This window comes from Ricinus communis, chromosome 6 (genome assembly GCF_019578655.1).
Source record: "Ricinus communis isolate WT05 ecotype wild-type chromosome 6, ASM1957865v1, whole genome shotgun sequence".
Classification (NCBI taxonomy): Eukaryota; Viridiplantae; Streptophyta; class Magnoliopsida; order Malpighiales; family Euphorbiaceae; genus Ricinus; species Ricinus communis.
In genome coordinates, this window is record NC_063261.1 from 5,357,834 (window position 1) to 5,382,409 (window position 24,576).

Below are 24,576 nucleotides of genomic sequence, written 5' to 3' on the forward strand. Positions count from 1 at the left end.
CCGAGGTGTGAATGATTGGATCATGCATGAGATGCTTATAATATGAAATATTTATAAAATGTTAGTAACCCAATAATCAATGAAACGCGAGGGACACTAAAATTTGGTAAGAAACCAATCACTCGCTAGAAATCCACTAACGAGGATTTCTTTTTCTCACTAGGAAGTGTGAGATTCACCAAGTTAGTGGGAGTCATCATTTTGATTTAAAGGCCAAAAATCAAAATGAAATTACATAACAAGTCATTAATAATATACTTTTGCAAAGTTAAAATGGCCCCCCTCAATCCACTTGCAAGCATACTTGATGCTAACAGATTGACTAAACCGAATTTCATTGATTGGCTCAGGAATTTGAGAAAATAGTTCTCAATTCTTGATGCAATTAAGCTAAGTATATGAATTCCTTGAAGGTCAAGGAAAGTAAAGGATATGGTAGAAAGTAGGATCCTTGAGACGGATGAGATAGTTTTGAAAATTAGGATTGGAGCAAGTGTTGCTGCAGTTGCCATAGGAATTGCTTATGTTATTTTGTCTACATATCTAAAGTAATATTAGAGGATTGCTTATATGTACCTAATGCATACAAAAAAATCATTTCACTTTCTGCTTTAGTAGTTATGAATTATGAATTCATGTTTGCAAATGATGTTTGTCAAGTTCATTTTGGAAATGAATGTATAGCATACGGTACTTTAACTAATGGTCTATATTATTTGAATTTATATGTAATTAAAATTGGAATGCATAATGTAAATATAAATGCCAAAGTAACCAAAGAACTAAATCTGAGATAGTTGTGGCATCTTAGATTAGGTCATATTACAGAAGAAAGAACTAAATCTGAGATAGTTGTGGCATCTTAGATTAGGTCATATTACAGAAGAAAGAATCACTGAGTTGGCCAAACTAGGATTAGTGAATTCCATTAGTTCTAAATCATATCCGACATCTGAATCTTGTCTTCAAGGTAAAATGACGTGATCACCCTTTATGGGACAAGAGGAACAAGATTCAAATGTTTTAGGACTGATGCATAGTGATGTATGTGGAACTTTTAACATTATGGCTCGTGGTGGTCACAATTACTTCATTATCTTTACTGATGATTTATCACGGTATGGGTATTTATAGCTTATAAAGTACAAGTATGAATATTTTGAGAAATTCAAAGAATTTAAGGCTGAAGTGGAAAATCAAACAAGCCTAAATATTAAAGCCCTTTGATATGATCAAGGTGGTGGATATTTAAGCAGTGAGTTTGATAATTCCTAAAGGAACATGTCATTGTTTCACAACTTACTCCCTCTGGAACACCACAATTGAATTGTTTATCTGAAAGGAGGAATCACACCTTGTTAGACATGGTACGATCAATGATGAGCTTTATTGATTTACCCACTTCCTTATGGGGATATGCCCTCCTTACAGCATTATACCTTTTGAACTGAGTGCCTTCCAAGTATGTTCCTAAAAATCGATATAAGATATGGAATGGCAGGGAACCTAGTCTTAAACAAGTTGAGATTTAAGGCTGTCCAGCTTTTATAAGAAAGCTAAAAGTGGACAAATTGGAAGCTCGATCTGTTAAAGGTAGATTTGTTGGATATCCTAAAGAAACAAAGGGATATTATTTCTATCTTTCTGTTGATATGACTATTGTGATTAGCAGGAATGCTCTATTTCTTAAAAAACAGTTTATTTAAGAAAGTTGGAGCCAAATGAAGATAGAATTCGATGAAGTGTCATCTGAACAGCAAATCAGTCAAGAACCAATCAATAAACCAGCGCCTATCAACCCTATCATTACATTACCTCAAAGATCTAGTAGAATTTCTCATCCACCAGAGAGATATGGCATGCTCTATGGGAATGTAAAAGAGTTATTCATTTATAGAGATATAGATCATGTAGATCATCCTATTAGTTATGAAGAGCCAATATCAGATATTGACTCTATACAAAATGGATTCCATGTATAAGAATGAAGTCTGGGTTCTTGTAGACCCTCCTGAAGGTATAGTACCAATAGGGAATAAATGGGTTCATAAGAGAAACCTTCAAAGATAGGCTAGTGGCGAAAGGGTATTGCTAAAGGCAAGGAATTGACTATGAGGAAACTTTCTCGCCTGTAGCCATATTTAAATCCATTAGGATTTTATTAGCCATTACTGCACACTATGATTGTGAGATTTGGCAGATGGATGTCAAAACAACATTCCTTAATAGATACATTGAGGAGGACATCCATATGGACCAATCCAAGGGTTTTAAATCTAAGGGTGCTCATAATAAAGTATGCAAGCTTAAGAGATCCATTTATGGCCTTAAGTAAGACTCGAGGAGTTGGAACATCCGTTTTGATGATGCAATCAAATTGTTTGGTTTCATAAAAAATGTGGATGAACCATGTGTGTACAAGAAGATTAGTGGGAGTGCTATCACTTTTCTTGTACTTTACGTTGATGACATATTATTATCTGGAAATGATATAGGCATATTGATATCTGTAAAAGTATGGTTGTTAAAGATTTTCTCCATGAAAGACTTAGGTGAAGCTACTTATATTCTAGGAATTCGTATATATCGAGATAGATCGGAAAGGACTATAGGGCTTTCTCAAGGTCTTTACTTAGACAAGATGTTGAAGAAATTCAACATGCTTGTTTCTAAGAGAGGATTGTTATCGTTTAGGCATGGTATTCATTTTTCTAAGAGTATGTCTCCAAAGACAACCATAGAAAGAGATTAGATGGCTAAAATTCCATATGTTTCAGCAATTGGAAGTTTAATGTATGCTATATTGTGTACTAGGCCAGATATTGCCTATGCTATTAGTGTGACTATCAGGTTTCAATCTAATCCAAGCGAGGAGCACTTGGTGGCGGTAAAAAATATCTTAAGTACGTGTGAAGAACTAAAGATATGTTCTTGACATATGGTGGAGGAGAACCAAGTTTACATGGTTATACAGATTCTGATTTTCAATCAGATATGGATGATAGAAAGTCTATCTCAAGGTTTGTATTTATATGTAATGGAGGAGCAGTAAGTTGAAAGAGTTCTAAATAGGATACTATTGCAGACTCCACTATAGAGGTCGAGTATGTTCCTGCATTTGATGCATCAAAGGAAGCAGTTTGGATTAAAAAGTTCGTGATGGAACTGGGAGTGGTTCCAACCATCGAGTCAACAGTACCTCTCTTCTGTGACAACAATGGGGCTATTGCACAAGCTAAAGAACCTAGGCCTCATTAGAAATCCAAACATATCGAAAGATGCTTCGATATCATACACGAGATCATTGGTAGAGGTGATATAGCTGCGCAAAGAGTAGGATTAGAATAGAATGTAGCTAATCCCTTTACCAACTACGATGCAGATACAATTGGATCACCATCTTGAGAAGATGGGTTTCAAATACTGTTCCAATTAGCTTTAGTACAAGTGAGAGATTGTTAGATGTATGTCTTAAAAGCCAATTAGAGTTTTTACTTTTTGGTTCATACATTATGATATTATTATGTAATGAATATCTTTTTATTTAATAGCAGTTGCCTATCATTCATTTTTGTATTAATATAATTGTTGAATGAATCCAATAATATTTATTGAAGACTCCATTATCAAGAGTTGAGAATATGAGTGACAAAAGATCTTTAGAATAAATATTATAAAATAGTTCTTAGTTGTAGAATTGAATATTGGACATTTTTAATTCGAAACACTAACATAATGTGTTTAACCCTATGATTAGTATGAGATACTAATATATGTAGGATGGTGAGTCTCATGCCATTTAGTATGAGTTAATAAGTTAATCATTATGGGTCACTTGTGAGACGAGTGGACTAAACATGACTTGAAGAAATAATGAATCATATGGATGATTTACTTAAGTCAGTGATTCATTATTAAGTTATGATAGTGTAACTAATCCTCAGACCTAAGGTGATAGAGTTATCTCATGAATATGTAATTGGAATTTGTTTATGCTTTAGGTATCCGTTCATAACTAGAATGGGTACTTGCAGATAGTGGCTCCGGTTGCATATGTATGGAGGCAAGTGTTCATCAACAAGAAATCCATTGCCTTGAATAAACAAGGGAAATATCCTATGCAAGCTGATAACATCTTGACTAGGAAATCCTTGGCTGAGGTGATTATGATTAATAAGAAATGGGTTATCACATTAATCGTATTTAGTTGAGATGTATCTTGCATTTGGTCATAAAATCAAGTTAGTGGATTTAACTATTCCATGATCCTCACTTGATCGAGATATTATTCAATGGAAGGATTTAATTTCCGGGGTAATTATAAATAAAGGGTTCATGGATAATCACTACCTTTATTATTAATTGAGTAATTATAATATGTTGTTAAACATTACTTATCATTTATGAGAATGATTAAGGAATAATTGATTAATTTTTCCTTTGTTAATTAAAGTGTTTTTAATTAATATTAAAGAGTTTCGTATTAAATTTCCATTACTAATTAATAATGAACCTAAAAAGTCACACACGTTAAGATCAACTCAAGCACGGCGATGGACTTGACTTGTATCTCGAGTAGGAATATTAGCATCTTTCGAAGTTAAAGTCTGTAAATTTCTAACTAATGATAATGTATAATATATAGGTGTTATATATCAAAGGAGCTTAACACATGTCATCACAAAAGATTTTGTAATGACATGTGTTTGTACTGCAGTTTGACACGTGTCATTACAAAAGGGTTTTATGATGACATGTATTAGAAAAGTAGCTCGACATGTATCATCATAAAAGGATTTATCATGACATGTGTGGAGAAAGTATCTGGACATGTGTTATCACAAAAAAGGGTTTTATGATGACATGTATTAGGAAAGCAACGTGACACATGTCATCACCAAAAGGGTTGTATGATGACGTGTCAAAAAAGCAGCTTGACACGTGGTGTTAATACAACTTGACACATGTCATCACAAAAGAGTTTTATAATGACATATATTAATAATGCTCGACACATGTCATCACAAAAAGTTTTGTAATGTCATGTGTTTGTACAACTATATTAAGGATAATGAATCTTTAACACTATATAAATGAGTTTCTTACTTTATTATCATAGAGATAATTCGACATACTTACTATAATAAAAGGTTATTATAGTAGCAAATTTGAGAGAGGAGAAGGAGTTCTTCATCTTCAAGGATTGAATAGCTTTGCTTGAGGTTATTTGTGTGAGATAATCTAGAGGATTTGCAATTGTGAATCTCTGTTTGATTCTCTAACATAAACATTATCAACAATCAAGAATTGAATTCTGCTCTCCAAAGTTTATAATATTTTTCTTTATGTTCTTCACGGTCATAAAAGAAAATTTATTTCCTTTTTCAACTTAAATCCTCAATTAAAACTTGTATTCCATGATATGTGAAATGTTTAGAGCTTTCGCTGCGCCACTACATGTCTTTTTCTAAAAGCGCTAGCTTAAGCTTGAGTAGTGTTAGCTTAACCTAACAGCTTTGCTAAAGTGTGTTTTTTTAGATCCCAGGGCTTTAGGGATGATCCTTGAGGCGGTTTCTATAGGTTTAACACGCGTTATTCATTCAAGAGCATTCTACCAACTAAAAGTTTGACTTGAAATATTCAGTGATACAATAGCATTTGCAACCAAATACCCTTAGACATAAAATCTTAGGTTTTCTATCATCCCAAAGCTCATAAGGATTTCTATTCAAAATAGATCTAATGTAAATACAGTTTTAATATAAGAAGCGATAGTGATGGCTTCAGTCTGAAAGTACTTAGGAAGATTGTACACATTGAGCATGGTTCAAGCCATCTCTACCAATGTCCTATTCTTCATTTTAACAACTCCATTTTATTGACGTGTCCTAATGAAAGAAAAGTTATGAGGAATGCCCATTTATTCATAAAAAGTTTTAAAACTTTCATTTTCAAATTCTTTTCCATGATCACTTTAATAGAAGTAATTTTAAAAAACCTTTTTATTTTGAAATCTTTTTGAAATCCTTAAGAACACTTCATATAAAGTTCATCCTTTTGAGCAAGAAAGGCTACCCAAGTATATCGAGAGTAATCATCTACAATCACAAATGCATATTGCATATTACTTAAACTAGCAATCCTTTCCAAAGAAGTCCATATGCAAGAGTTAAAGAGGTTTAGAGGTTACCTTATTTTTGGCCTCGAAAGAACTCTTATGTTGCTTCCTCATTTGACATGATCCACATATTTTATCTTTATTTTTTCTTTTGGAAGGCCAAGGACATGCTCATCCTTACATAAGTCTCTAATGAGCTCCACGCTAGCATGCCCAAATCTTCTATGCCACATCTAAAAGTCATCTTTTAAAGCTACAAGGCACTAAACCTTTTAAGTAGTCAATTTAATAAGGCCAACCATGTGTACATTATTAATCCTTTTACCATTAAACACAACTTTGTTCTCATCCATTTGAATGACAAAGTAAGTTTGATGATTAAAGGTTACATTGTATCCTTTATCACATAGTTGACTAATACTCAAAAGATTGTGTTTCAAACCATCAACACAAAGCATATTATCAATAATGGGTGAGTCTTTCTTACCAATTTTTCTAATGCCAATGATCTTACCTTTGGCATTGTCTCCGAAGGTTACCTTACCTCCATTTTTCATCTCAAGGTGTGAGAAGAGATATGTATTGCCCGTCATGTGTATAGAGCATCCACTATCAAGGTACCACTTATTCTCATTTGTGGTACTTTTTAAGCACACTTACAAAATAAAGATTTCATTCTTCTTAGGTACCTAAAGGGATTTGGGTCTTTTGTTGTTAGTCTTTAATGCATTACCAAATGGATAACCCAAATGACTCATTCTTATTGGACATTTATAGTTTGTATGTCCATCCATACAATAATAAAAGCAAGTGGCATCTTTAAGATAATGATGATGATGTTGATGCACATGCCCATTGCTCAAAGGTCTAGCAAATTTGTGCTTATGATCATGCTTCTTCCTTTGTTGTGAGGCTTTAGAGTTTTGAACTCTTTGCCTTTCCCTTCTTTGACCATTAGTGTCACAACCAAATTTATTTATTTCTTTTTTATTAATAATTAATATTCATTAGCATGTCATTAAACATGTCATTTGCATCATGATTATGTATGATCTATTTTATTATATTATGTGGTAGATAAATAAATTATTTAGTTACATACTGATTTAATTGAAAAGTAATGATTTTGGACTAAATTGGAAAGTTAGAAAGAAAGAGGATTAAATTGTAAAATTGCCTATTTTTACACCAATATACCACCTCTTTCATTTGTTCATTTCTACGCATGCTTTTCTATTTCCTCTTCTTCTTTGTCTCTCTCATTCTTCTCCTTTTCTTCTTCAACCTTGATTTTCCAAATCAAACTCTACAAACTTTTAGTAAGTGAAAATTTAATTCTTCTTTTAAATTTGAAAGATTTGGGCTTTCTTATTTCAGATTAGATAACATAGCGAACAGTAGTAACTTTAGGTTCACCCGATCTCCAGGGATACGACCTTGATACTCACTAGTGCTAGGCCGCATCGATAGGTTCACTGCCTTAGGTGTAGGTTGCATCAGTAACCCATCACCCAACTATATTTCTTTATGTAATATAGCACTTTCTGAATTCCTTCATCACCTTCCACTAAATACAAGCCATTTTCTAAGTCATCTCTAGAATCTAACACAAATATACTCCTAACATTTTTGAAACCTAATTCTATCTCATATTTATGCTTAATTCCAACAAAGCTTAAGAAATCATTATCAAAATCAATAATATTTAGTTGGTCACTATCAACATATTTTATTTCAAGTTCTAACTTTCAAGTACCCTCGTAATTAAATAGAAGATTAATATACTCATCCATTCTCTGAAATATAAGAGTAAAACAAAGAATTAAAAATCTAACCCAATTAACTATAGTTATTTTTTTACCAATAAACTAATGTAAATTAATCGAAACTAACAGCAAAACAAAACATATTTAAAGCTCTAAACTCAAATAAGCCCATATGCAAATAATTTTAAAACGTTACCGAAGAATCCCCAAACCCTTTTTACTTGCTTTTTTACTCATAATTAATCTATGTTCTGTGTCAACAAACGACAGTGATGAAACGCTTTGATTTCCTCTTAATTTTCGATTAGAATATAGTTTGAGAAGTACTAGCATTGTAATTTAGGGTTAAGAATTTCAAAATTGTCAAATTTGGGAGTTTTTATTTACATAAGCTGAATGAGTTATAGGATTGTCTGCTTTTGGTAATTTTCTTCCGCCAATTTAATGCCATGCCAATATTTTTGGATCCCAATACAAGCTAACAGTCCAAAAATAAAACTAAATGGATATCTCCGGCTTAAGAAACCACCGTTAGTGGAACAGTTAAAATGACAAAAAAGACTTTTTTTTTAGTTATATGAATCTAAAAATACTATAAAAATCCGTTCCTGGTAGTAAACGCCAGAATGCACCTTTTCCTAAAAATTATATCTTACAATTACACTTTTTACTTAAATGTCTGTAGTTGTTTTTTTGTCCATAATCTTTTTTTTCACTTTAATACCTACTCAACTAATATCATTAAATATGACTTTATATTAATAAAACATAAAAGTTTAATAATAGAATTTTTTTATTAAATAATTTACCATAAAATTAATTATAATAAACTAATTAATAAATAAATATATATTTATAATTTTTTGAGAAATAAAATGAAATAATTTTAAAATATGAATATTCCATTAGTCGATTTAGTAAAAGATCACTTAAGTGAGTCTGCTATTGAAATCAAGGTTTATTAATGTCACAATATAAAAATATATATATATATATATATACAATCAATATTAATTGGAGGTACTGAAATTTAAAAGAAAAAAAGAATAAAACCAAGATCCCTAAAATGACAATTAAAAGAAACAACTATATACTCAAATAGAAAAGCATGTCACCGTGTAATATCTTTCTTATATTCTTTCCTTGTTTTTTTTTTTTTTCAGCTTCCTTGCATACAGCAAATGATCAATGTTGGAGATATCAATTGTCAACCATTCTGACCTTATTAAGGACGTAGTCGATCCACAAAAAAATCACATCAGCCACAACACAACTTTACAAGCTCATGCTGTCACAGCACATTCAGACCACGGCTTTACATATAGTGGCAAACTCAGACCACGTACGTATGCTTGCATATTTTACAAGGGTGTGATCCCAAAACCTACCTGCTTAAAACTTCCACTCAACAGCACTCGGATTACAACATAAGAACCTATACATTTCAGGACTAGGAGCCAAAAGGCGATAGCATAGTAGTAACACCACCACAAAGTAGCATAGTACCGGAATTGATTTTGTTCTTAAAAAGCACCATGTCAAACAAGCAGCTTTGTGCTGAGACCTGCAAATTATAATCATCCAGATTGCCTCGGATATTCGAGTTGGCATCAACTCTCTCCATGCCCCTCTCAAAATTTTTGACAAATTTCCCAATGTCATGCTGGGATTCAAGGGTGTCATTTTGATTATCAGCAAAAGAAAACTGTAAACTCCTATCCCGTTGTGTTTCCGAGCCGTTTAAACTGATTTCATCAGGGGTAGGCTCCTTACTGCTGCTATATATACAGTACCATGCCTGTATAGCATAATTTGACAACAGAGAGGCGTAGATAAGATGCATGATTTCTGATTGTTCATACGTATTTTCATAAATTTTTAACCTCCCATAAGGAAAAAAGGAACCTTAAAAGAGAAAAATCCAACAAGTTATAGAATAAAGTCAGCAGCATTTTGTATGTACAAGAATAGTTATGTATACCAATATAGATATTCACCAACATTGCAAATTAGAACAACTCTTTTATCAAATTAATCCATTTGCACATACAAAAACATCATATTTGAATGCTAGAAATTAGAATCCATCTTACAGAATGTCACATCCTGTCAGAATTAATTTAGCAGAAAATAATACACCAAATTAATATCCCTGGACAAAATTTGACAAATGGAGAGAAAGGCAGCAAGATACCCTTTATGAGCAGCACAAAAAGAAAATCCATGCAATATTTTATAAAAGATAATACTACCCATCCGTCAAGGCGATATCAAACAGTTCTAAGCAAATTTTAGGAACATACTAAACTTTTGACTTATCATATAACAAGTAACACTAATTTTCATTTAACTTTAGCAAGAGGATTGTAATTATAAGAAAAGAAGGATTGTCCTACATTGTATTAGTAATTTAAACCCTTAGCCTTTTGTTTGAGACAGGAAAAATAATGGAGGACGATGAAGGAAAATATGGAATGAATTCTCTCTTGTTTGGATAAAAGGAGAATTCGAGTACAAAAGGCAACAAGTATAAAAAAACAAAAAACAAAATAGAGAAAGAAATTCCTCTAATAAATCAACAAAGTTGTAAAATTCAACATCCTTCTTACTTCATTCTGTATTATTTTTATTTCTCATTTAGTAGCTGGAGAAATGCTATTTATTACTAGGGATTTCTATCTAGATCATATTAAAATAAAATTCTTAGAAAATGGTTCCACCTGCAAGTTTTTGCATGTAATTTTTAAAGCATGCAAGTTTTTGCATGCAGCAGGTAAATGAAAAACTTGAACGAGGAGTCGGGATAATTAGCAAGGTAACAATATTCTAAAGCCCAAACTGGACAAGAATATTATTTTTAACTTCAACTCCTCTAGTCGGGTTGCCAATGAACTACGCCTGACCTTCCAGGTTGGGCCAGACCAAGTCCTAAATGGTTTAGGCCCAATTGAACCTGGCCTGGTCATTGAGTTGAAGTTTCTAATGCACATATATTTCACACTATATTTCACCCAGAAGAATAACCAATCTGAAGAAACTGAAGTGATGTGATGCTAGGCCACAAACCTGTCTATCATTTGGGCAATTGTCGTGGTTGGCTACAACACTAGTACTTGCTTGTGAAAGTGACACATGGTCACCTACAGGAGCACTAATCCCAACTACGCTGATTGGCGGGTCCTCTTGCGATGAAAAATCGGAGCTATCAAAGGTTGAAAGTGACACACATTCATCGAAATAAGCCATTGCTTCTTCTGTTAATCTTTTTGACATCTTCCTTCTTTCAATGCTAGACTATCATCATACCAAAAAACAAAAAGAACAGAGTCAATCTCTCCAAATGTCAACCATGTCGAAATCCCCTAATTTAAAATGGCCATAGGATCCAAATACATGGGTAAGAAGTAGTATGAAGAACATGTGAGCTGAAAGCCTGATGCAGATGAGGAAGACTAAATCTAATATCATTGTAAATTAATCTTTAATAATGAAATTTAGAACTTTATTGTACATTTTGTATTAAGAGGTTTTAATGATATGCAGCTTTCATTAGAAATAAACATTATTTTTTCTCTATCCTATTTAGTAGAATTTTCCTAGACTAGTTTGCATTGGTTTTTCAGTATTCTTTCAGTATAGTATTTCAACTCCTACTAATGGTAGCCTCAAGTTTTAGTAAATAAATGTCCATGTAAGCTAGATAATTTCTTAGGTTATGATTGTGATCAATCGAAAAGTCATTCAAGTTCAAAATTTGTGCTTTTTCCTTAGCTTTGGAGATTTCTTAGTTTATTCCTCGAGCACATTGGGTCATTTACCATTTACTATACCGGTTACTTTTCTCTCCCTTGACTATGTAACCATTGGAAAACTTTTGTTTCCTTTCAATTCCAAGGGAAAAGAAAAGGGTGCTGCATCAATTTCCTTTTGGTCAGTCTTCAAAGAAAAAGGCAACAATTTACCTTCGTGAAAGTTTAGGCAGCAGCTGAAATCTTCTGATGGGTCAACAGCTGATTGCTTTCTAATAGGACATCAGCAGCTGATTCTTTAGAGAAAGAGCAAAGTAACAAATATTATTCTTTGGACAACTGGCAATTTCCCAAAACTAATTGAAATTTTCGTCATTGGAAGAACTCCAAAGATTGAAATTCAAAGATTAGACGTTCAATATTCTCAAAAGAGTACGATTGGATGAATTTTAGATTGTATTATTTTAGGGATGCCTATGATGGTGCTAAAAGATATTATCCATTTCTTTTCGAAATATTTAAAGGTCAAACATCTTTTACGAGATAGAGAGAAATGACTTATATCAGCGAGATTACACTATACATGCCAACTGGCTGCTGCTCTTCAAAAGCGTGGCTCTTATTATTTGGAATATGATGCCTACTCAAATGTTCCATCATAAATAAAGGAAAACTAAGTTTTTCCACAATTAAGCCTACTCAAAATAAAAGATAAAATGTAGATAAAAAAAAAATTGAAGGGATTAAGATATCACTAAGTAAGATAGATAAAAGTTTCTCTTCAAAATATCGAAACTCAAAAAGAAGCAAAGCATGTTCATCATGAAGAGCAAGACAATGTGATCCTGAAGTGCAAGATGCTAATACTGAAACAAAAAAAACTTGAGGAACCTATTTTAGAGAAACAAGATAAGATATGTTAATATTGCCCGGAATTTATCCCAAGGTCATTTTGACGTCACCATGGACTTGTTATACATGAAGCTTGTCTACCACATTGGTCTTCATGTTTAAAATGGCTATAATTATGGTCTTCCACCACATTGGTCATCAAGCTTAAAATGGTCATAAATATGGCCACCTACTGTATTAATTTCGAAATTTGGCTATAAATATGCCATTCTTCTTCTTTGTTGAGAAAGTAACGAGTGTGTGCAAGTGTCATTTTCTTTTGACAAATATCTTGTGAGGTCCTTTTGCAAGCTTTAGTCTCTCCATTTAGGTCCAACAATATTTGGTGTACGATTAGAGAGGTAAGCTTATGGGTGTATTTGCGTATAAGAGTTTGAAAGTTATTCTCTACATTTTTGTTTTGTACTCTTCAATTTAATTAGTGAATTTTACTTCTCCGTTGCCCATGGATGTAGGCTTATGCCGAACCACATAAATTTGTCTCTTTCTTTTCCTCACTCTTTTCATTTTTCCGTCCAAATTATTATCTCCTTATAAATATCTGTCACTTAAAATTTCCTTATAGAGACCGTGGGAAAAACAAAGGAAATTGCAAACCAACTAATTTACTTATTTGTGATGGATCCAAGAGAGAATTAACATTGCAAACTGAGTAAAATGTGGCAATAAAATTATTATTGCGAAAGATTTAGTTTTGCTATTGCAGTCGAAGAAGATAGCCTGGACCTTTTTCCAACTCCAAGTGTATATCTTCAACATAGAAAAACTCGCAATCAAGTTTCTTTAACTAGGAAAGAATGATGCAGATAATGAAAACCAAGTTTAGAATTTATCTGAATTGAAATATTAATTACAAAATTCACTATTTACTTGTGAATTTTGCATAAGGTAGTTTTGATGTAGTACTAATAACTATTCTATGTCATTAGGAATAATCCTATTTAGTTTTTGGTTTAGGATTTTCCTAGCAACATTGGTTTAGCTTCTAGTTTAGAATTCCTAGTCCTAGTTCATGTATGTTAGTTTAGGGCATTTAACAATAAATTATAAGTACCTAGCTTTTTTTCTTAGGTTGTGGTTTTGATCAATCGAGAATTAATTTAGGTTTGTAGTTTTATGCTTTTTCTCTTAGCTTTTCGCATTTGTATTTTTCCTTGACCTTTGCGGTTTTACATCAACAAGTTGGTCAAATATCCTGTAGCATTTTTGAAACCCAATCCTTGAAATGCACTATCATCAAAGCCTAAAAGAATTGAGTACCAGAAAAGCTAAAGCTAATTCAAAACTAAAGCCTGGCTAAACCAAAAGGCTCCACATTTTAGTATCTCATTCAGATTGAAATCAGATAGAGCTGGTTTCATGTTCACAAGAACGATCGGTTTACCTTCCTGCATTAAATGAGATCATGAGTTTTATGCAAGTTCATATACATGAGAAACTCCACATTCTCCATAATTAAATTTCCATATCTTATTCTTTCAAAAGTCGCCTCTTTTCTAAAGTCTTACATTACTTGGAAATCTTTGGAGACCCATTAAACTCTAATTTATTAATTTAAAGTTAAGAAGGCAAAATCAAATGGATCAAGTGCCATATCCAACCACCCAACAATTGAAAAAAAAACGAAGAAAATTAATAAACAAAAATGAATATGGAGTATTTAATAATTCTAATAAGATACAATATTGTATACTCCTCAGTAGGGCTGCAAATGATCCAAGCCACAAATATGAGCCCTCGTACTCTGAATGATATTCAACTCAATAAGAACTTGCTTGAGCTCATTTCTGAGATCAATTAATGATGAGCCCCAAACCCAAGTTAGGCAAAGCTCTACTTGTTAGGTTCGTGAGCACATTCATTTATATGCTCCTGAGCTAGCTTGGAATTTGAATTATTGATAACTTGATTTTGGAAACTACATTTTATATCTAAGCTGATTTACTATAGAAAACCACATATGCATTCTCTTCTATCTTATAATTATACTAATAAAATATTACTTAAAAATTATGGTACAGATCATCAAAACATTAAATTTTTTAGTAATATAATAATTCTAAATTATGACTTAGGACTAAACTTAGTAGAGTTGAGTTGAATATTATAATCATTATATCAAATATTTTATGTTCTTAATGAACTAATGAATAATTTTACTTATAATTTAGAATTATGATAAAGTTAGGCTCATCGTAAGCTCGTTCACACTTGTGAGCAATAAATGAACATGGTGGTACTCGGTTATAATTCGACTTAGGCTATGTTTGTTAAAAGGGATGGAAAAGTGGAAGGATTTAAATTTTGAAGGATTTAAATTTTGAAAACAATAGTCTACGAACTATGTACCTAGACTATATGGTTTTCAAAATTCCAATCCCTCCACTTTTCTATCCTTTCTAACAATCATATAGTAAATGAGACAAGCCCAAACTACCTAAAGCTCAACCCAAGTTGGCTAATTGCAGCGCTGCTACAGCAGGGTTGAACGTGCATCAAATAATTAAATTGGATATGTCCAAAGAAAAACCTACCTTCCTTCCTGGACGAGATTTCTGTACATCTGACATCATGGGATCTGGAATTACTTCCTTAAGGATTCTGCTCAGCTCTAAACCACGGTGCTCCTCAACAGCCAGGTCTGCTCGAAGTTTCCTAGCCCGTTCCTGGGACTGCATTACAAGTTAAAAAAGAGTATCACTAGCTCACCCAAATAAGAGAAAAATTATAAACAAGATTAGGATAATGCATGTCAAGAATGACAACCATCACAAAATACAAATTCAGATCACTTCTAGGCTGTCAAAAACAGGAAGAATACAAATAATCTAATAACATATTTAACGTTAAGCCATGCAGACCATCATATCATTTAAAAGACACAAAAATGTTAAAGCTGGGTACATATAGGATCATAGGAAAGAAAACTCATTAAGTAAGCATGTTCTGGCTTCGCAACCAATTTGCAATGTTCTAATAAAATGATGTTCTCACTAATGAAAATCAGTGAAGCAAGTTTATAGGGCAAATTATGTTTTAAACTCTTTAACCATGTTTTGTTTAAAACATTTCTTAAGTTAAACTTGAGACAAAGAAAATTTACCTGCTCAAGCTTGTTGGCATATTCTCTTCGGATGTCCAAAACCAATTCAACTGCGCTAGGGCTGACCAAGTCAGGAGGAATATCAGTTACATCGGTGTTTGCAATAGAAGTTAGATGGCTCCTTTGGATCGCCTGAGTTCAGGAAGAAATTATATCCTGAGTGGATAATCGAAGATTGTAAAAGAACACATGTTCTATACGCAATATAAATGAAGTTTACAGAAGCTGCTAGCAACTAGAGCATAGGACAGACACCAGCAATTCATCATTGTAAAATGACCACAAGCTAGAGAAAATCTGGAATCCTTAATCAAGTTCCTAACCTACCAATCCACATCACTAAAGCACTATATCAAGTTCATTAAGCTTTTAAATGGACATCACGTTAAACTAACAAGATTTCTTATATCATACAGAAAAGAAACAGTCTGTCACTGCAATTATATCAAAAACTGAAACATTGATAAAAATTCTGACAGTTTCCTTTTAATCTAAGTTTCTTTCTCCATCACTTATGAAACAATGCCAACTCCAAAATGTAACGCCTGCCTTGATTTAGATCTTTAACTCTACATGAGGATACCCATTTGATTCTATCCTAACACAGTATACAAACCCATTTGTTATTTACTTCCCTGTTTCTAGATTGGTAATTACACTAAGCGCAAGTTATGCAATTAAACTCTGCTGCCACTAAGAGCCCTGTTTTCCATTTTGAAATAGAAGGTTTCCCCTGTCCTGCCCATAGTTTAAAAGGAAACCTGCTGCCGTAAAACCCTGAAAGACTTCTTTTGTCTGAAAGGTTGCAGAAATAAATTCAAAGGAGTCATTGAAAGAATGGGGGGATTTCATCTTTGAGACTTAAAGCACAGTATTCGAATATGGGGATGTTGACTTCAGAGATTTGTTTACAAACAGAAAGTGAGTAATTGGGTTGCATAATAGATTATTTTTTTAAAGAAAAAGAGAAACTTTAAAAATTAACTCAACTCCAACAGGTCCCAACTCAAGATAGATGTTTCATATTTAAATGATGTCCAATTAATGATCAAGAATATCATAGATCAATAATAAACTGCTCAGATTAATAGTTCTAAGCAGTTTCTAATGATGCTTCCATTTATCACAATGTTTATGACCAAGAGGCATGTATGCAACTATAAAATAGTGTATCTGCCATTTACAACTTTCTCCCATCCACCTTTCTAAATACTAGTTTCTTTTTCCACGTGCGGTGCACATGAATTTTACTAATTAGACTCATTATTACTATTATATACATTCAATTTTTTTATCATTGATTTCCCAATTTAATAAATTTATAATTAAATTACAACTTTGTCTAAGCTAAACTCATTATTACTATATAGTAAAAGATATAATGATTAATCATAATTAGAATCATTATTAAGCAAATAATAAATATGAACTACTACTTAATTTAGAAAAATAGTATTATTGACATAAATTGTAAAAAGAATGACGCAAAAAGCCACAATGATGAATTTGCACTATATATTTCAATTGAAAAAATATTATTAAATAGTTTTAAATTATATTTCAATTAAGATTAGTGCTAGATCAACATAAGACTATCATAAATCAATTAATCAATTAGGAAAGTACTACTACAACTGTTGTTACTCTCTCTCTCTCTCTCTCTCTCTCTCTCACACACACACACACACACACACACACACACACAATTGCCAAACATACAATCTAAAAAATGATTATAATATTACTGTTATGCCACAACCAAGGAATTCTATCCCTCTCTCTCTCTCTCTCTCTCTCTCTCTCTCTCTCTCTCTCTCGGATGCTATCAAATAAGGCACTCCGATAAATTGAAAATTGTTCTCTCTCTATTTTTTTAATCTAGTGCAAGTACAGAAGGAATTTTGGTAAAACAGAAACTCACATCTCTCAATCTCCTAATCTTGTTCAGCAAACAAAGGCAATTCAGTGAAATGAAAACGTGCCCCCCTCTCTTAATGTAGTAAAGAAAGTGGGTAAAATGAAAATGTTCTCTCTCGTCTTTAAAGCAAAGAGAAAGTATAAACAATTTAATATCTTTTGGCTCTATTTCCTGAAGACCATAAAAAAATTATATTTACACGTACAATTATGACACTAAATGACAATAGAAGGAAACAACAAGCATCTTTGTACTTCCACAGAATTCACAATTTTCTAAATAAGGTTACATAGAAAAGGATGCTCCACCAAAAGAAAAAGGAGGCTAAAATTGCAGTGGGCTGCAGCATCAGGCTCATACACTACTTCCCATTTTAGGAGATTAAAGTCAAGAAAATGACTTTCTTGTCTGGAAAAGGAAAAAAGATAAAAATAATGACAAATTTCCTGAAAATAGCTTACAAAACCTTTTGACAGAAAATAAATCCATTAAAGGTTCTTTTAAGCACCCCAAGCATGATAAAAAAATCCCCAAAAAGCAAATATCCAGAAATGAAATGGAGCCTTATTCATGTTAAGAAGTGTGCCTATATAGGCACCAAAACTTATTAGAGATTGAAAACCATAAACCTAATCAAAATAGGTAGAAGATGTTTATATAGATAAGTTCTAATGTGATAAAATCTAATATACCTAATTAATAAAGCCCCTACCTGAAAAAAAAATTCGAAAAGAACCTGAATAATCAAAGTTTTAAATTAAATTGAAATTTCTTAAATATCCTTTCCCCGAATTTTAACAATCACTGTTAGACCTCCAAAACTTCAATTTATGCTTTTATACTTTAGTATGTTAAAAATAGTTCTTGAATATTCTGTTTAAAATAGTTCCTTTCTTGTCAAAAGCATCAGCTTGCTCAATATATTGAACCATAGATATGTTATGTGGAGAAAAAATAATGAAAAAGTAGTTCAATATCAAAAAAGTTGAAGCGTCCTAATACCTTGTAGGAAGCCTTTAAAAGGTCAAAGGAAAACTGCCATGACTAATTGCTCTTTCACATAACATGTAAATCCACCAATCTAGCCTAATGTATTATAATGCGATTTTTGCCTTCTCTGTTACCAAACTATCAATAATTACATATCATACTACTGATGTCCCTCAAGCATGTACAAACACATTGCAAGTTCTAAATGATAGCTTATGTTCATTAATCGGTCATCAATTACATACATTTAAGATGCAAATTCAATTATGGCCGATCTTTTGATGGAGCATCAACTGCATTTCTATTTCCTCATTGTAAATTTCTTATTATCAAGAAAAGGGCGATATAATATAATAATCGTGTTCTCTAGATATAAAATAGAATAAGAAATCTGCAAGAATTGAGATGCACAAACATACTCCAATAGTTAGTAGATAACCCGCCCTTTGCCAGAATTTCAAAGGCATTGACACATAGAAATAAGTATTGTAGGAAAAAGAAAAACAAAAAGAGATTTGTAGGGGAGAAAGGACATATAGCATGAAAAGAATGCCAAAGTAAATCACATGCAACAACAACAACAAATACTTATAATAAAGTACACACAAGAAACTCCCAGAAATAACGTAAGGATTGTAATTGACACATTTCTCTTGCCTCAAACTAAGGAAACAAAGGAGTTACAGAAAATTCATGGCAAACCACACAGACTTTCAAGGTCGTTTTGGATGTCAGAAATAGCAAGTCTAACCTCAGATCAAACAGTTTCACATATTCAACTAGAGGCATCGCCTCCCAAGTCACATTATTGGACTGACTACATATTGGAGAATAAAGCAAACAGTATAACAATAAAGTTTCCCCAACGACATACACAAGCATGCAAAAGACAAATGGCATTCAGTCTTTTTTAGATTACAAATCATTAAGAAACTACAGAATGAAGTTAAGGGGGTCATGTATCCAAACCAAATATCCATAAGACTCTTGTGCACCTCACCTTCGTTTGCTCACAAATTGCTCTATTAGTCCTCTCTTCAGCTTCTGAGAACGAGCTTGCAGTAACTCCATCTTCGCAACTCAAATTTCGTGAAGAAGCCTAAAACAAAAACAATGCAGGAGAAAGAACAAATAAACAAAACCAATTTAGATGCTAATTCTATGTCAGTACAACGACAAAATAAATCATACCAAATTTGCGGAAGAACTGCGTGTTGGCGTCTGCAAGCTTTGAATCTGTTTGATCGTATCAGAACTGCTGCTTCTAACTAAATTACTCTTTCTCCCAACATATGAACCTCTTCCCAAATCATTTCTGTTTCTATACTTGCCCAAACTAATACTTTTTTGTTCAACGTCCCTCTGTAAGTAAAAATGAATTAAGTTGCTCAACATAGTTCCATAACCAAAATGAATAAACAAATAACTCTAAAGAAATGAATTAAGTCTAACCTCGGAATTGAAGAAATGCGTCCTAGCCACGGGACCCCGGGACACAGAACGGCAGCGCCCAGTGTCCACCCTTGCCAGGCTCCTACCTATCTCTTTCGAAACGTTTTTCCCAACATCAGTGTTTCTTGACACCGATCGGCCCCTTCTATTATTATCTGCATTCAGAGACTTATTCTTTGCAGTTAGATATTCTTTATTTTCTTCGTCAGGTGGAGAGACATTGCTCCAATAGAGAGGATTGTCTCTCTTAATCAAGAAATCAGATGAAGTTTCAAATTGGGATCTTGAGACAGCGCTAACACTTCTTGATCTTCGAGGAGGGCGAGGTTTCTTAGGAGAATTTACTTTTTTCCTTGGTGATGTAGGATTGTCTTCGGTTTGTTTTAAAGAAGAAGAAGAAGAAGAAGATGGTGATGATGATGATGTTGTTGCTCTTCCAGATGCGGATTTAAAGGCTGCTACTACCATGTTAATATAATATCGTGACAGAAATATGGAGAGTACAGTGTAGACGATGATATGCAATGGAAACAAAAAGAGGCTGATGCGTTTGTAACAAAAAGGGCAAGAAACTCTCCTTTTCTTTGTTCTGTCCGTTTTACTTTGTTTGGTGGGATTGTAAGTCGACAATGAGGAGCTGGAGAAAGTCGGTAAAGACAAAAGGAAAAGAACTTCTCCTTATGAGTCATCTTATTTAATTTAATATACTTAAAAAGATGGAAATTTGTTACTGTTATATATATACACACAAATAAGGAAAGCAATACTAAACTTAAAGTGTACATTTACATCTAACCTAAACTTGTGGGCCTGGAAAGGTAGATGGATAATGCCATTTTCAGCTGCAAGTGGTATGAATAGTGTATCGCTTGCAGACGTGTACTTGGTTAATTTACTTATTTTTCCTTTCTTTGTTTGTTTGTTTATGTATAAAATTTTTTTATTTATATTTTTTTATCCGTTTTAGTGATGTATTCTTTTTAATAATATATTATAGAGCTATTATTATTGTTTTACTTATAAAATATAATATTTAAAAAAATTAATATTTAATTTTTATATAATATTGTTAAAATAACTATAAATAAAAAAATTTAAATATTTTTTAATTTTTAATACTTTAAGATTTCACTAATATAATAATAAAAAGATATTTAATAAATATTTATTAATTAATTTCAATAGTATATAAATTAGTCCTATTTATATAATTAATATCATAATCTTTTAGAATTAAAATTAATTTAGTAATAAATATAATATTAAAAAATATAATTATAAAGTAATTTTTAAAATTAAAATTATTATCTAATCATAAAGTTAATTAACATACTATCTTTCGTAATAGAACTAGTAGTATTATCTATTTAAAAGATTAGTTTATTAGTAATATAAAATTAAAATATAATTAATATAAATAGAAACAAAATGAATCCTTCTTCGATTTCTTGACCAAGTGGAGGAACAAGGCCGGGTTGATGAAAAACAAACATTCTGAAAAGGATTATAGTGGTCTTAAATATTCTTCCTGGTTAGATTGAAAGACTTCAGATGATAAATCCAAAGACTTTTATGGACCTGTATGATGACGAGCTTCAGGTCAAAAAAATAAAAAACGATAAGAGAAAGACTATGTGAATCGGCAAAAGGCTGAATTATCAGATTGGAGGGAACATAACTTTAGATGTGAATGCTATCTAATAACCGAGGAAGTTCTCCAATTTCAGGTAACCACTCTCAAAGATTTTTGAGAGGTTAGTGCAAAATGGCATATGCTCCAACCAACCACCCTAAAGAACCCACCTAACCTAAATGCACCTAGTTACAGACCCAATATCTACTGCAAGTTCCACCAAGCACCCGCCCACCATACAAACAACTGCATCCGACTAAAATATGAAATCTAAGACCTCATTGATGCTAAAAAACTAATTGATCTAGACCAGTCCAGTACCAGAAAAAATCCTCTACCAAATTATAATAACACACCACCCCCAAATTAAGTGTCCATGATCACTCCTACTTCAGTAAAGAGGAGGTCATGAAATCTTTCGAAGACATATCCTGTCTGAGCTAGAGCTAGAGATCGAACTAAATAGCCTACAAAGAACCTTCATCGAGTTGGGGGCATTACTATCTATAGTGTTCTATCACTTAAAATAGAACGGAAAACTAAAATCTTAATCGCCAAATAACAGTCCTAAACCTCACAATGGTCAATATTGTGAGTATTACCAGGCTTTTAGGCATGTGACGGACCAGTGCGATAGTCTCAAGCATGAGATTCAAGACTTGATTGACTGTGGGGAATGGCAGGTTGAGCAACTTCCTTAGTACAAATGTGAAGACCTGTTAGGGCAGCCTTCAGGTAAGTTTAATTTTAAGGTTCGCTATTCGAAGCCTCACTCAGTTGACATTTGAATTGAGGATATTATACCAATTAGCTGGAGGTCAGACGATGATCAAGCAACTTGTGAGCCTTATCTTCTAGAGGTTTGGAAGGAAGGAAAAAAGAAGTCAGTCATAGCCATCGACATCTGGTACAGCTCTAAGGATGAGTGTGAGGTTCAAAACGCCGGAGAAAGGATATCTAGGCAGAAAATAACTTTGACAAAGAAGTTGAACTAGTGGGTAACACAAGGGTTCAATAACTAAAGCAGGTCGAGAAAGCTCCTGAAGGGGATAGTGGGTTACCAGAGCAGTTGAAGAATGAAAAGAAGACGATTAACATTTAGGAGCTACTAATACACTCATCAAGTTACAGAAAAGGCTTTAATCCAGGCCTTGTCTAATATAAGCATTCGCACGACAGTTACCTTCGAGGAAATTATCAAAAGGGTAATTGACAAGACCAGCGAGATGATCACTTTCTCATACGAGGACTTACCACTCAAGGGAAGACACTACAACAAGGCTCTCTATATAACAGTAGAGGCTAAGAGGAAAAGGACTCCATGTGTGATTGTGGATGATAGGTCAGTCATCAATGTGTGTCCTTCTCGCATACTCCCTAAGTTGGGATTATTGCAAAAGATCTAAAACCATCAAATATGGCCATAAGAGCCTATAATGAAACAAAGAGAGACGTGGAAAGAATATTTTTAATACTAGTAAAATGGGCCCTATCGATCCTAGGTGGAGTTCAAAGTCCTGGACATCCCAGTAACTTTTGCACTGTTATTGGGAAGACTATGGTTCCATGCCCTAGGTGGAGTTCTTTCCACCGTGTATCAGAAGGTCAAGTTCCCTCATGAAGGCGAAACAGTGACCATTAATGCCGAAGGTGGTAAGATTGTCTCAGCCATTCAAAAAGTTGCAAAAGAGCTAAAAGCCCCTACTGGATTCCATGTTGTTGTTCTTTATGAGGACTACATAAATCCTAAAGTATCCAGCATGTTCAAAAAGATCGATTTCATGTATGGAATGGGGCTAGGAAAAAACTAGCATGGTATCCCATAGCTGCCAAACTTCAAAGGTCAGAAGACTCGACACGGGCTGGGTTACTATAAAGATGAAGATGAAAATAAACCAAAAGGTAAGACTCTAAAAGACATATTTGTACAACAGTACAAGCCCTACTTTAGGAAGCACGAACTTGTTACAGTAGCTAGGACTGAGGTACCGAGATTTGAGATATTCAAGAACTTGATCGTCGATAGAATGGTTGAACTGAGCATCAAGGAAGTTTGTGAGAAGGTCACCACCAAGGTTGGGGAGTTGGAAGAGTTCGTTGCTCTACTTGAGAAAATGAGTCAAAAAGAGCTAGTTGTCCTGATAGAGGAGCATATTATTGATGTATTTTATGATGATGTAATTACATCTAACTTTTATGAGAATGATGTTTCTTTTATTTTGAAGATCAATGATATGAGCGATAATTTTGCTTACTTGTGAGATTTTTTCCTGATGGTATTGTGCATTTTGATAATCATGACATGTGCATATTTGACATTAATTTCATACAAATTGATTTATTTAATTTACGCACAAATAAAATCAAAGGAAACATTTTGATAGCTCATGCTATAACTCTTGAGGAGAGAAGAGAATTGGATAAAATTAAAAAAAAAAAGAGTTATTTGCTTGGTCCTATGACGACATGCTAGGGTTAGGTAGAAAGATAATAAAGCATAGGTAGAAAGATAACAAAGCACCACACTCCAACCTATCCACACATTAAGCTAATTAAGCAGAAGAAGAGAAGGCTAAGACCAGAATGGGTAGAGAAGATTTGGGAAGAAGTTGCTAAGCAGGTAAAAGCCAATTTTCTTGATGTAGTTGACTATCCGAAATGGTTGGCAAACATCATCCTAGTCCCAAAGAAGGATGGTAAGGTTAGAATATGCATAGATTATCGGGACTTGAACAAGGCATGCCCTAAGAACGATTTTCCTCTTCCTCACATAGACGTGATAGTTGACAGTGTCGTTTCAAGTGCGATGTACTATTCCACCGATGGTTTTTTGGGTATAACCAAATCATAATGGCAATAATAGATAAGCTGAAGACATCATTCATCACGGAGCCTTTTGGACTAAAGAATGTATGGGCGACTTATTGGAGAGCAG

The 24,576-nt window shown here is 33.1% G+C and overlaps 1 protein-coding gene across 1 annotated transcript; it reads right to left on the reverse strand.

Annotated features, from left to right (window-relative positions):
• Positions 1-8,995: 8,995 nt before the first annotated feature.
• Positions 8,996-20,698, reverse strand: LOC8285980 (uncharacterized protein DDB_G0271670). Its single transcript, XM_002526276.4, has 7 exons — positions 20,009-20,698; positions 19,748-19,918; positions 19,557-19,655; positions 15,649-15,780; positions 15,080-15,217; positions 10,951-11,178; positions 8,996-9,682 (listed from the first exon to the last, which is right to left on the reverse strand). The coding sequence occupies exons 1-7, from the start codon at positions 20,474-20,476 to the stop codon at positions 9,335-9,337; spliced, it is 1,584 nt and encodes a 527-aa protein (XP_002526322.1). The 5' UTR covers positions 20,477-20,698; the 3' UTR covers positions 8,996-9,334.
• Positions 20,699-24,576: the final 3,878 nt, after the last annotated feature.